Source organism: Mixophyes fleayi, chromosome 1 (assembly GCF_038048845.1).
Source record: "Mixophyes fleayi isolate aMixFle1 chromosome 1, aMixFle1.hap1, whole genome shotgun sequence".
NCBI classification, from domain to species: domain Eukaryota; kingdom Metazoa; phylum Chordata; class Amphibia; order Anura; family Limnodynastidae; genus Mixophyes; species Mixophyes fleayi.
The window spans coordinates 132,541,533-132,555,042 of NC_134402.1; the positions used below are offsets into that span (position 1 = coordinate 132,541,533).

Consider the following 13,510-nt stretch of genomic DNA (forward strand, 5'->3'; position numbering starts at 1 on the left):
GCATTGCCACTCCCCAAATGTATGACCACACCCCCGATTTTTTTTTTTTTTTTGCACCGCTGTTAGGCTAGCCACACCCCAACGGCGCATTGCCACGCCCCTTAATGTATGACCAAACCCCGAAAATTTTTGCACCGCCGTTTGGTTAGTCACGCCCAAATTTTTGGGGGGGCTTACTCGACTATGAGGGGGAGCCCCATGAATTTGTTGTACCCGGGCCCTGAATTTCTCTTGGCAGCCCTGTTCGTGATGATGACTATAACAAACACTTTGTTTACTAAGCTATAGAAGGTGACACAATGAAAACTTTACTCCTACAAGTGCAGTAGTTGCAATTCGGTTTGTATTGTCCCACGGGAATAAGTTTACCAGAGCGACATGAGTTTAACCAAACCAGTGCCATAATAATGTATTCCCATGATCTTCTTTCTGCAACAGCTTGTTTTTTTAGTAACTTCTGTATGATATCATGTTATATTTGAATATTCATTAGTTGCATGCTTTATTGTAACCTGTATTGATATATATTAATTATAACTATAATATATTAGATAACTGAAAATGGAAATAGAACTGCTCGAAATATTGAACAGTTAACACTTTAAACAGAGCACTAGCATTCCATGGCGCACCGAAAAGGAACCTTTTTATTTCCACTTTTTTTACTGTATTATTTTGCGTTTAACCATCTGTAGAGAAAATGGCTCAGAGTGTATCTTTGGTCGTTATACATCAGCCAGCCTACTCATCCATCTGCCTCCTCCCTCTCTACCCGTCTCATCAGCTGCTCAAAGGGCAGCAGACCCAGGCGCGCGTGGCTAGGTGGCCCCCCGTCCCGGGACCCGGCTCCTGTCATTGGCTGACAGTGACCCCCCTTATTAATTAATGAAATTAGCGGCACGCTTCAGCCGAGCGGGAGCCACCAATCACCATGCAGAAAGCAGAGGACCAGAGTAGATACCAACTGCAAGGAATAGGTTAGGAGGAGGAGCAGTAAGAACAACAGAGATCTGCACAAGGGGGGAAGTGAGGAAAATGAGTGATGATAATGAAAAGAATAAACCTGAGAGGGGGTACAGTGCCCCAGGGTAGCTTTGATTGTTTTGGTGGGTGTATATAAGGGGTTTTAGGAGGGTCGTGTGCCAGACGCACAGCCGCTGAGCCACAAGCAGCTTCACTTGACTTGCGCCTTGAGTGCAGGACGCGTGCCAAAGCGCACACGGAGCTTATATCTGGAGAGACACTTCACAGCAAGAGACCAGTCCCAGACTATCAGTAACATTACTTTAGCAAGTAAGTTTCTTGTTTTCAACAATGCTGAGCTTTAACAATAAATGTTGCTTGTGCATATATATCTTTGTTAGAATAAACCCTGTACTCAGGTTACACATATGCCAAAGAAGTATTGGGGCTATAATGTTAACTATATGACAGTGTCAATCATGTATGACATATTTAATGTTTTAATAGTGATAGCATATCTATGGATTATATCCACCTTTGGCAGTGTTATAACATGTGTCTTTCTCTTGTCACAGGATGGTGTTGGTGAAGCGTGAGTACAGAGAGGAGGAGGAGGAGCTGTCCTCTGATTCTCCTTGCTCCGTGTCCTCCTCCAGCCTGTCACCCCAGCCCAGCAGTTCTGAGGATGAGCAGCTCCTCATCCCCACCGCCTCCCTTCATCTGCACCTACAGCCAGAGGACGGCGATGCGGGCGCCGATGGCACCAAAAAGGCGAGACGTAACCGTGCCTGGAAGAGCGGGGAGGTTGTAACGAAGATCAAAAAGACTCGACGTCTCAAAGCCAACAACCGGGAAAGGAATCGCATGCACAACTTAAACTCTGCGTTGGATGAACTTAGGGAAGTGCTACCCAGCCTCCCAGAGGATGCCAAGATGACCAAGATAGAAACTCTGCGCTTCGCCCACAACTACATATGGGCGCTCTCCGAGACACTGCGGCTGGCCGACCAGTTGCACGGGTCCACTGCTTCATCCATCCTTATTAAGGACTCCCCACCATCTCCGAGCTCTTCTACGTCCTCCTGGAGCTGTACGTCTCCCTCTTCTTCCTGCAGTTCACTTTCCCCGGCCAGCCCTGCAAGCTCAACCTCGGACGTCATAGATTACTGGCATCCTGCTGCCCATCATCTACATGGAGCGGTCAGCCAGCAGCACCTCTGTGTTCCGGGCAGCCTGGCCTTCATCTGAGCAGCTATTTATTCTGAAATGCACTGTGCAGGGCAATATAGTGGGGATGCTTCCCATAAGCAGAGACAAAATATACAAGGGTTAGATGGGAAGATTCATGTAAGAAAATACCATGCACAAAATTCTTGTCAATCAGAGCACATTGTTAGTAAAATACTTGTTAAGAGTAGCAAGTTGCAACTTTTCAACTTGTGAGTTCAATGAAGAAAGAAGTTAGATTGTTTAATTATTGCTCAGTGATTGTAATCAAGGCTAGTGATTTTCTTTGTCAGAGGGAATGTAGTTTAGTGAAATTTTACCAGAAACAAATAGACCCCCATGTGGGTTTATTATTTATCTGAGCAGGCTAAGCAATCACCAGGAATAATGATTTGTTTAAGTGTCAGTTATGTTAGAATATGATCATGATAAGGGGGAAATGATCCATAACATCTGCTTTTTTTCCCTCTGGTTGTTGATTGGTGTGGGAATTTCAACTGTCAAACCAAACTTTCTCTCTGATTTGCACTTGTCCACTTTGCCAGATTTTATCACAATACCTTTTTGTCTTATCTTTCTCCATACCCATTTCCATCTGTCCTATATGATTTATTTGGGGGAAAAAAACAAAAAAGTTGTTCTCCAGAAGGCCAGGTTAGAAGTCATTGTATAATTTGTAGGCTTTTGTTCCCCCTGAATGGAAGCGTGAAAATGTAGGCTGAACTCACCATGGAAAGGGGAAAATGTGGAAAAATAAAAGGGAGGTTACCTTCATACATTATTTATCTTAGCCTTAGAGAAGATGAGAAACCCCTATTCTTTCAGGAGATTAAAAGAAAGCAACAGAGCAGGAGGATCACTGTGATCAGATACATGTGTTGACTTTTATTTATTACAGATGACGATTTCACGGAGTATATGTATTTTTTTTGTATATTTGAAAGAGTTTATTCTAGAATGTATTTACGGCAAGATAAACAGATCTTGTGCTAATAATTATTAAATAAAATATATTATTTTCATAATATTTGCCTAGTTCACTTTTGTTCTGTATTGTATATTGCATGAGAATTTTTTTTTTTAATTTCCAGCGGACTAAAAATTTCTTACATTTTAAACTTGAGTAATTGCCTTAGTAAGATCTAATTAGGAATTTTTTAAATAAATGAAATCCATATAATCTTAAATCAATTGAAAAGTCTCAAAATAAGGATGGGGCATTTTAGCCAATATAATTAATATATGGAACTTCCTTTATAAACAATCTTCACCATGCTTTCTATAGTATTTTTTACTTTTAAAGACACAAATAGAGCAGACATTGTAATTCCTAAAAACTGCATCAATTAAAGAGAACCCAATACTACACCACATGAGTGTTCACATTAAAAAGTGACTGTTTAACCTATCACAACATTATACCATGTTGGACTCTGTGTTTCTTACATTGCAACATTGAATAGATTGTATTTCTAATTCATAGGAAATAGATACATTTGTACTTACACTTTACAGCCTAAAACACCGTTGTCACTCTTATCCTATGAATTCTATTGTGCCCCTTGTAAATATTAATAAAATAAAAACATATATGTATTTGTAGCAAAGCGTAATTAAAATGGAAGTAGCATTACTAAATTAAGATGGAATAATGAGTCCCAAGGATGATCGCAGACTAGGGTCTCGGAAAGCTGAAGGACCCTTGGTCTAAAGAGTAAACTGTACAACCAAATTGCAATATACATTGCTGTACAGGGTTTGTTTTGCAAATGTCTTGGATCAACATTTTAATACACTATATATTTACATATTACTTTATTGCACTCTTTAGTGCAACCTATTTTCACTACCTACAAGAATTTAGTTGTCATGTTTGCATACTTGGCGTATAATATCCATTATAACTTCTGGGCAAGCTCACAAAGCACTATTTCCGAAATTAGTGGTTTGTGTGCGTGCTCAGATGTAAAAATAAAAACTTTACATAAGCCCTTGAATACAGAACTTTTGACAATATGCAAATCAGACAAAACGTCCAATATTTTCTGCTTCCTCAGGCTTTTTTGTAACATTGTTGACTATGTCATTAATGGAGAAAAATATTTAATCAATAAAAGAATACTGGGGTGATAATTTGGGGGGAGAGTTAAAAAAAATATTATACAGTAACATAATATGGTATAAGGAAAGAAGGCACAAAAATAATGGGGAAAACATGTTGACTTTGGAGAAAGCCAGTTAAAAAGAAAACCAGACCGAGCAGTATGAACTTAAAAATAATTGTTGCTATAAGGATGAAGATGGAAAGTCTCCAATTGAAACAAAAATAATTCAGTTCAAAGGAAATGTAAAGTGTAAAGACAGATGATGAACACCTATATTTTAATAAGCTACTGGCATTAGCTCAAGTTTGTCCTTTGGGGTGTCTTTTATTACATATAAATCTCAGCTTCTATGTATAATTCATACATCGTGGAATAAAAAAAAAAATCCATAGTTTAAACATAATTTATTCATGTAAAATCGCAGTGATTTGTCCCTGTAGTCATGTAACAGGCCCACTATGTGGAGAATTAGTATGCTAAATAAAGATGCAAATATACTTAAAGCTTAAATATGGCTAATTAGCCGTAGGCATTCCTGTATGGGAAAGCACATGTGTTATGAGCTACCTGCCTCCTACTGAGTTTTCTTTAAACACTTGTCAGTCCTCAGGCTAGGCATTGCCCTGCCTGACAGGCTCAATACTCCTGGCAGAACCCAAGCACAAAGCCATTAAATCCTCTATGAATAAACATCCCTCCCACAGCAATTAAAGGCTGCAGAAAGCAGTGATATCATATACTGAACTTCATTACCAGTAATTGGGGTAATGCTGGAAAGGGCAAAAAAGTTGTGCTTCTATTCAGTATAATCACAATTATAAATGTTCAATAAAGGGTGAGCGGATCTGACCATTAATAAGTGTTTTCTCTCGTTTACTCCGCTACGTTGCCAAAGCCAAAAATGTCACTATTCACATTATCCATTCTGTTCGAGCCACTAGAACTCAACTTCCTTTAATCACTTTTTATATTATATAACATTAATATAAGTAAAAACTCCTGTAATATAATAACTTTTATCTATATACTCATGTTTAATGCATATTTGTGGTTCCCAAGTCCTCGGACACGGTCAACAGGACATGTTTACCAGAGCTCCAATCAGGAGCAAGCATGTATTAATTAGCTACTGATTTATTGTATTAGATGCATGTGGTACTAATGATTTCACCTCTGAATCTTAAAGAAGATTTAGGTTCCGGAAAACATAAACTCAAGGGGGTGCCCCAGGACAGGGATTAGAACACTGGTGCCCAACAAGCGATATGCAGCCATGTCAAAGCCAACCTGTTCCTAGTGTGATGACATGGTAATGATCAGCATTTATTGGTGCTGTAACATACCTGTAATACCTCTAAATACCTGCAAATGATGCTTGACAGTTCCATAGGTACAGATTGAACACATTTCCTTTGCTTGTGCTTCTCCTAGTGAAACCAAGGGGCCTATTTAAGTAGGGCCGGATAATATGAAAGATACTTTTCAATCCTCATCATATAGATAAGGATTGAAAGATCTTTCATATTTATCAAAAAATCTCCACAGGAACAGCCATTCGGAAAAATGGCTGTTCCTGTGAAGTGTAACACTTACTTTTCACAGTCTCTTCAGTACTTCTTCAGACGGAAGAAAATTATGATGATTGAATCTTCCTGCAAATACTGGTGCGTATGCACCGACCGAAAGTATCGGGCATGCGCACAGAGAGCACTGAACAAGGAACAATTAGCATGTGACAGGGAGGGATCACATGATCCCTCCACACATGAGCTGTCCAGCTCTGCTCTTCGGAGCAGAGCTGACAACACTGAAACTTTTCAATTATGATAATGTTCATTAAGCTGGCGTACATTAGCATGAAAAAAAGAGATCATTTTTTTCTCTTCGGCTATTGGTAAATAACGATACTGGTCGGTCCCAATACACTGTTATGGGGACTGCTCAGTAAAACAAACACAGATGCAAAGCAGCAGACATATATGATATTTGCTGCGATGCAATAATTATAAATGACATTTTTGCAGTTAATTTGCAGGATTTAACAGGGGAATGTTGCTTGATTAATAGGCCCCCAAGTGCGACACATTTCAATTATTATTATTGTTGATTTGTATGATGACTCAGTACTCTGCAGCACAAAACTGTGGGAAACATAAAACAGAGACATATAAATTAGACAAACTAAATTTAATTTTCAGTGCAGAGTCCACTGTAGTACAGGAAACAGCTTTTCCAGCTGGCGATAAAGCAGCTAATAGAAGCTGGAGACTTGGTGCACTTAATGGTTTTTGTTTTTGTCAGAGGCAGGGGAAGCGGGTTGAGTAAATTATAAATTATATAGTCATCAAAACGAGGTCTGCAATTTACTGGGGTCGACAGAAGGCTATCTTCAAAGGGGTGCGCCAGAATCTGGTGGTGTTTGTACAAAGCTCAACAGAATATGATCTTAATTGTAAGTGGGTCATGCAAATGGGGTCTGCATTGTATAGGGCTAGATAGAATGGGGTCTGCATTGTATAGGGCTAGATAGAATGGGGTCTGCATTGTACAGGGATAGGTAGAATGGGGTCTGCATTGTACAGGGCTAGGTAGAATGGGATCTGCATTGTATAGGGCTAGATAGAATGGGGTCTGCATTGTATAGGGCTAGATAGAATGGGGTCTGCATTGTATAGGGCTAGATAGAATGGGGTCTGCACTGTACAGGGCTAGGTAGAATGGGGTCTGCACTGTACAGGGCTAGGTAGAATGGGGTCTGCATTGTACAGGTCTATGTAAAATGGGGTCTGCATTGTACAGGGATAGGTAGAATGTGGTCTGCATTGTACAGGGCTAGGTAGAATGGGATCTGCATTGTACAGGGCTAGCCAGAGTGGTGTTATTAAAATTATTCTAAATTGGTTAGTGCGTCTCTTTAGAGTAGTGCTGCACATGAGGCCCCCGAAATTCAACAGGTTGTTCACTATAGGATCAGAACCATGCTATAGACAGTACGTAATGTAAAAGTATTCTAAATAGCGACCATCTACAGTAGATGATAAGTTAGCAAGGGTATCGGTTACCATATAACCATACAAAGGAACCTAGCTAACTGTTTGGAATTCCCATATATAATGTCATGTGTAAATATTTTAGTGGACTGTAAAATACAAACAAATACAATGACACACTTTACAAGTAATATAAACACACTAAATGTTTATGTGTTCGTGTGATCCATTTTGTCTCTATAAAATCCTTATTTCTGTCCTGACATTATGAAAGCACAGTTTCTAGTGATAAAGTGAGCTAAGACTCATATATTTTAAAAGGGCAATATCATATCCAAACTAAGTACATTTTCTAATTAGCTGATGGCTAAAGTTTTACTTAAACTGATTACTGCAATTAGAAAGGTGCAAAATATTATCTGCTAACAGTGCATTCAATATATTTTGTGAGGAGTTGGCCTCTCGCTCCATTTCCTTCCTAACCACACACCATTACGCCCCTCTGACTTGTAAGCAGGTTCAGTGTTGCATTAGGAAATGAGATGGCGCTCAGTCACGAGAGCTCTTGTCTTGGCACACGAGTGCTCTGTGTGTAGCCTATAGTCTAGTTCTCAGCCTGATGCAGACTCCCCAGAGACCAGCTCTCAGACCTTTTAATTATTCAACACCAAGTCTGCCTGTCTCCAGAAAACAGTATACTCTGATTGGCGTGTGTTTCCTTGACAGTAACACATATATTAGATTTTCAAGCAATGTCCTATTTGAAACAGATTAATAATGAAACTGTCTCATGGCGAAAATGCACAAATGTATACTAGACCAAGATAATGACACGTTCTCCTTGTTGGTGAGGCTAAAAGTCACAAGGCATTCTGTACATATATATAATACAAAATAGGTATAATGCAACAACTACGGTACATTTTAATGCTATGATAAGTCACTGTTCCACAGACAATGCTCTCTTATATAAGGCACTCAACTTCTTATTCTCAAGTCTTTATGCCACAACTCTCCAATTATCTAAATTGTTAATATATGCATAATGATATATTCATAAAATATATTGTGAATTACTTCCCTTGTTGCTGTTAAAATAATATTATATCCACATAATGGCGATATTAATAGAGTTTAGTGCACAAGTTAAGGCAATATACATCAGTATTCCCACAAGTTATCAGACCTGCATATGTGCTCTAATGTACTGTATATTGCTTCTCAATGGAACTCATTTATGAATGTTAAAACGGTGGAGGCACAGTGCAAAATCCTCTTTAGTACTGCCTTGTGCTTCAGTTTGGGAACGTCTACTTAAATGTCCACCAAAGTAGGTTTACAGAACAAGATGGCAGCTTTTGTGGAGGAACAGAAGTTTGCACTAGCTGATGGACGGAGTAGGCACACCGGTGCCCCTAGTTTTACAGTGCAGAGATAAAAATAGTTTGTTGCACCAGCTCTGAACTTCCAGAGATTGTTTTTGGCACCTTTTCTTGCAGCAGTTCAATGCAAAAGCTCATTTTTAGACGTCCTTTGTCCAGTGTATCACTCTCATGATTAATTTAAGCCATAAATGAGGTTATACAGAGCAGTACTTCTCCAAGCAAAACTGAAACGTTTTATTTAATGATAGTGGTGGCTCTAAAGTGCTAGGATGATGGACTTTTGGGCCCTGATTCATGTTCGGATACAACCTCCACGCAAGTTGCGTTTTAAAAAAGAGTACGGAACTTGTGCATAGTTACGACTGTATTCAAAACAGGTGGATCTCAAAAGATGTTTTCATTTGAATCTGGGTGGAAGTCGCTCTGATTAAACTTCACTTGCCGGTTGGAGACAGATAGAATAGACTGCAGTATACGCACAAGTGTCTGCTAACTAAAGGTGACATCATAACACATACAAAAAATTAATTAGAAAATAAATGAACAACTCCTAACAGTATAATCAATAATAAATATCTGGATTTTTTTTTTACTTTTACATTAAATGCATAAATCATGATGCTTTTAATGCATAGTGTACATGTAATGTGTTTATGCGGTCAATCTTGTAATCTAGAGGCGCAGATAAGGGTAGTTTTTAATACGAAGGCTATGCCGTGACAGTCATGGCTATCAGTCAGCACTGCCCTGTAGCTGGTGCAATTGATACAGCTAAAAAACACATACATTAGAGAAACACAAGACTTGAACCAGCCGCATCTGCCTCGACACATACTTATAGCACATTGCCTACGTTCATCCGCCTCTTCCCTCCTGCGTTCTGGCCTTTAAGTTGTAGGTAGTTGTCATTTGCGTTCAGACTGCAATTGCGTTAATTGGCATAAGGTCAGTTTCTGTGCATGAACAGAGCTATTTCACCCAAGATACAGTACACAAAGGGACTTACATCTGAAGATGAATCGGGCCCTTGATGTACACTTTTGCACAGTGCACCTTCAGACTTTTCCACCACATACCTAGGTGCACTTCTAGCATGCAGTGTTGTAGTCCAGGAGTGGAAAATACTTGGGCATCTTTATATGGGCAGGGTGTACCATATAGGCACAGCGGGCAGGCATTTTGTGCTGCACATCAGGTAAGTGTAACAACTGTGGTCCAATTTTCTTTCCATTACAATATATGTGCATGTTTAAACTGTATAACAAAATGTAACATTTCCATGACCATAAAAAAATGATTGTAAAGGCTATAACAGGGCTGGGGGCCTAGATAGAAACCTTAAAACAAACACGTCGTAACAAAAGCTTTTTTTATATGGTGAGGATAAAATTGCTGTGTCCACAGGCTTTGTTCCACTATTCAAATAAAACTAGAGCTTGGTCCTTTTATTCACTTTCTCTTTTTCTCTAGATCTTTAAGCCACCAGCACCAGACACCTGGAGATCATTCTGAGGTGCAAAATCCACTTTGCTCAAGAGAATGCATTAATTAAATAAAATCTCCGACCATGAATCTTCTAAACCTGGTGGGATCTTCTAAGCGTGAAGCTCTGCTAGCAAAACACTGACTAATAAAATAAAATGTGTGAAAATAGAATTAGTAAAATTAGGTTAGGCTAATAAATTGTGAGGAGCTCTTCTTTTTTTTCTACCAGCCCTGGGCTAGAAGTGCTTGCTTTGCCTGATCTATTGTTTCCTATCCAAGCAGGGGGTTTATTGTGTGATCAGTAATTCCTTTAAAAAAGTGAATATTTGCATAATCAGTTCTTTGAAGTGTCTAACATTCTGAAGATTGGTCCCCAGATCTGCAATGGGCCTTGAGAAACAAAAAGACTCCAATCTTTCACTGCAATGACAGTGTGCAGCAGCTTGTCATAAACAGCTTCACCCTTCCTCTCTTTTCCAATCCCCCTTAATGACTAAACTTTAGGAATGCCACAAAATAGAGGTTGTGTTTTTTCTTTAAGTCAGGCGTGATGGATCTGATTGTCCTTCTTCTCAACCTCTTTCCATAGTCTACTTTGAAGACTACCCTGCGTGTATAGCAATAGCTTAAACAGCAACTTCCAACATAATATCTACCCACTGGCTAAGAATATTCAATTGACTTGATCCTCTTATAGAAAAGACTGCAGCAATCAGTAGGTCAAACTAGATGCAGTTAATGTTCCTTATCATTACACAATAATACAATGTTATGTTTGCTATACGTCTTAAGTTAAAAATAAAATATTGTCTGAGCAGTTAAAATAATTTATGGACATTCCTATGACTTCTTTTAAGGAACCAATATGGCACACTTAACATCATTTTGTCTGCGCCTGTTATATCAAAAGCAATAATCATAATTTCTGCTTCCCTAGTTGGGTCATTGTTTGTCCTCAATAAGCAGGCCTTATCCACTTGTATCACATTATTCATTTAGAAAGTGTTCCATGATGCTGATGTTTTCTTTTAAAAAAAGAAGCAAGGGAAGGTTGTGATGGCAGATTCAATTGATATGTTTAAGAAAGGGTTAGACAAATTTTTAGCGGAAAAGGTATCCAAGGTTACAACCGTTAATTATAGAAGTATATTAGAGGATCCAGGGAAAAATAGGACTGCAATATTGGGTCAGGAGGGATTTTACCCAATGAAAAGATTGGCAGTTACTTCATGTGGATCAATTTCAAATATAGGAGAGGGTTTGCAGGACATCCAACATAGGTTGAACTTGAAGGGCTGGTGTCTTTTTTTCAACTTCATCAACTAAACACGATGGGCTTTGCCTTTAATAAAATTGCCATTTTAAAAAATTCACTTTAGAGGACAAACAAGCTGCCGAGGTGGGAATTTCATATTGGCAGAAATTTTGGTGTCTGTATGGTGTCAGTAGTGTTGGATTAGGATGTTAGTCCACACACGTTGAAACTAGGGGTGAGCGGGTTCGGATTTTTGAAATCTGAACACCCCCGAACAGTGCCAATCCGAGCCCGGATCCGAGCACTGTTTGGGGATTCCCGCCCGACGCAAAACTCAGAACGAAGCAAAACGTCATCATCCCGCCGTCGGATCTCGCGAGATCCGGATTCATATTATTCCCCGCTTCCCGCCGCCATCTTCACTCGGGCATTGGAGAGGGAAGAGGGAGGGTGTGTGGTGGCAGTTTTTATGCTTTTTAAAAAAAATTTAGAACCCAAAACACAAAACCTTGAGGGGAGTGTTTTGGCAAAGCCCATTAGAACCCAAAACCTGAAGGTAATCGGAACCCAAAACCCAAAACGCGAAAAGTGGCCAGTGCAAATTCCTAGTTGAAACTTATTAAAAGAGCAGCATGTTTTATACATATGCAGGTTGTATTGATTAAACTCTGTGCAGTAATTTCAATAGAAAAGGCTCCCTTTACTAATGGCTCCTTTCACCTACACACACAGCTAATAATGTTGCTTCAGATACCCACATATCTGGGAATGAACGACACTTCCAGTTCGCAAATGCGCAGTAGCGCCATATGAACGGTCACATCATTGCCCCACTTCCTCTCCCACTAGACCACTGGCGATACAAGAGACGGAGTGCAGTACTCGATACTAACAGGGGATTTATGAAAATGGAGTTCCCATCGTTCCCAAATCTTGTTGAAGGAATCGTCACTGTACTGTTCTATTTCCCTTTCCCTTGTTTCCACCATGTGTTTTTTTTATACCAATTTATCCCTTACTTCTCACATAGCTCTGTGACATTTTGCCCAATGATTTCCCCATATGTCTATATCACTATGCCCTTTGTCTATGGGTTTATGTCATTGTGCCCCTTGTTTCTCCCATGTGTCTGTGTCACTGTGTCCATTGTTTCTGTATGTGTCTCTGTTAATTACCCATTTGTTTATTCATGTCTCTCGGTGCCCGTTGTTTCTCTATGTGTCTGTGTCACTGTGCCCTTTGTTTCTCCATTTGTCTGTGTCACTGTTCCCATTCTTTTTGCATGTGTCTGTTTCACTGTGCCCCTTGTATCTCCATTTATATATGTGACACTGTGTCCCTTTTTTTCTATATGTGCCCCTTCTGTCCCGTCTTCCCTCTCCGCTTCTGACTTTGCCACCTTTTTCTCTTCCAAAATTGAGGCCATCAGACTGAACATCTCCTCCTCCCCTTCTCCCGCCTCCCTCTTCGCTTCACCTCCCGCCGACACCCAACTCTGGTGCTCCTTCTGCCCTACAACAGGTGAAGAAGTTCGCTCTCTCATTCTTTCCTCTCCACCCTCTACCTGCCCTCTCGATCCCATCCCCTCTCACCTCCTTCGCTCTCTTTCTCCCACTGCCTGCTCTTACCTCGCACACCTTTTCAACCTATCACTTTCCTCTGGTGTAGTACCCTTCTCATTTAAACATGCTCTCATCTCTCCTATCCTCAAGAAACCCAATCTCAACCCCACATCTCTTGCCAACTATCGCCCTATCTCTCTTCTCCCCTATGCCTCTAAATTACTTGAGCGGAATGTCTGCAGCCGCCTAACCAGGCACCTCTTGGACAATTCCCTCTCTGACCCTCTCCAATCCGGCTACCGCCTCCTCCACTCTACTGAAACTGCCCTGGCCAAGGTTACTAATGATCTCCTATCGGCCAAATCCAAGGGTCATTTCTCCCTACTCATCCTCCTTGACCTCTCCACAGCCTTTGACACCGTGGACCACCCCCTCCTGCTGCAAACTCTTCTCTCTCTCGGCCTCTCTGGTTCTGTCCATGCCTGGTTCACCTCATACCTCGCTAACCGCTCCTTCTCTGTATCCACGTCTGGTTCTT

The 13,510-nt window shown here is 40.2% G+C and overlaps 1 protein-coding gene across 2 annotated transcripts in view; it reads left to right on the plus strand.

Moving 5' to 3' along the window:
- The window catches only part of ZGRF1 (zinc finger GRF-type containing 1), a 106,175-nt gene extending 95,968 nt beyond the window's left edge, over window positions 1-10,207 (plus strand). Inside the window, exon 28 of one of the 2 annotated variants that reach the window (XM_075200441.1) lies at window positions 10,141-10,207. In XM_075200441.1, the coding sequence (XP_075056542.1) occupies window positions 10,141-10,182 (42 nt within the window). In that variant the 3' untranslated portion in view covers window positions 10,183-10,207. Of the gene's footprint in view, window positions 1-1,538; window positions 1,641-10,140 lie in introns of those variants that run through there. The other variant, XM_075200448.1, reaches the window with a different exon arrangement.
- Window positions 10,208-13,510: the final 3,303 nt, after the last annotated feature.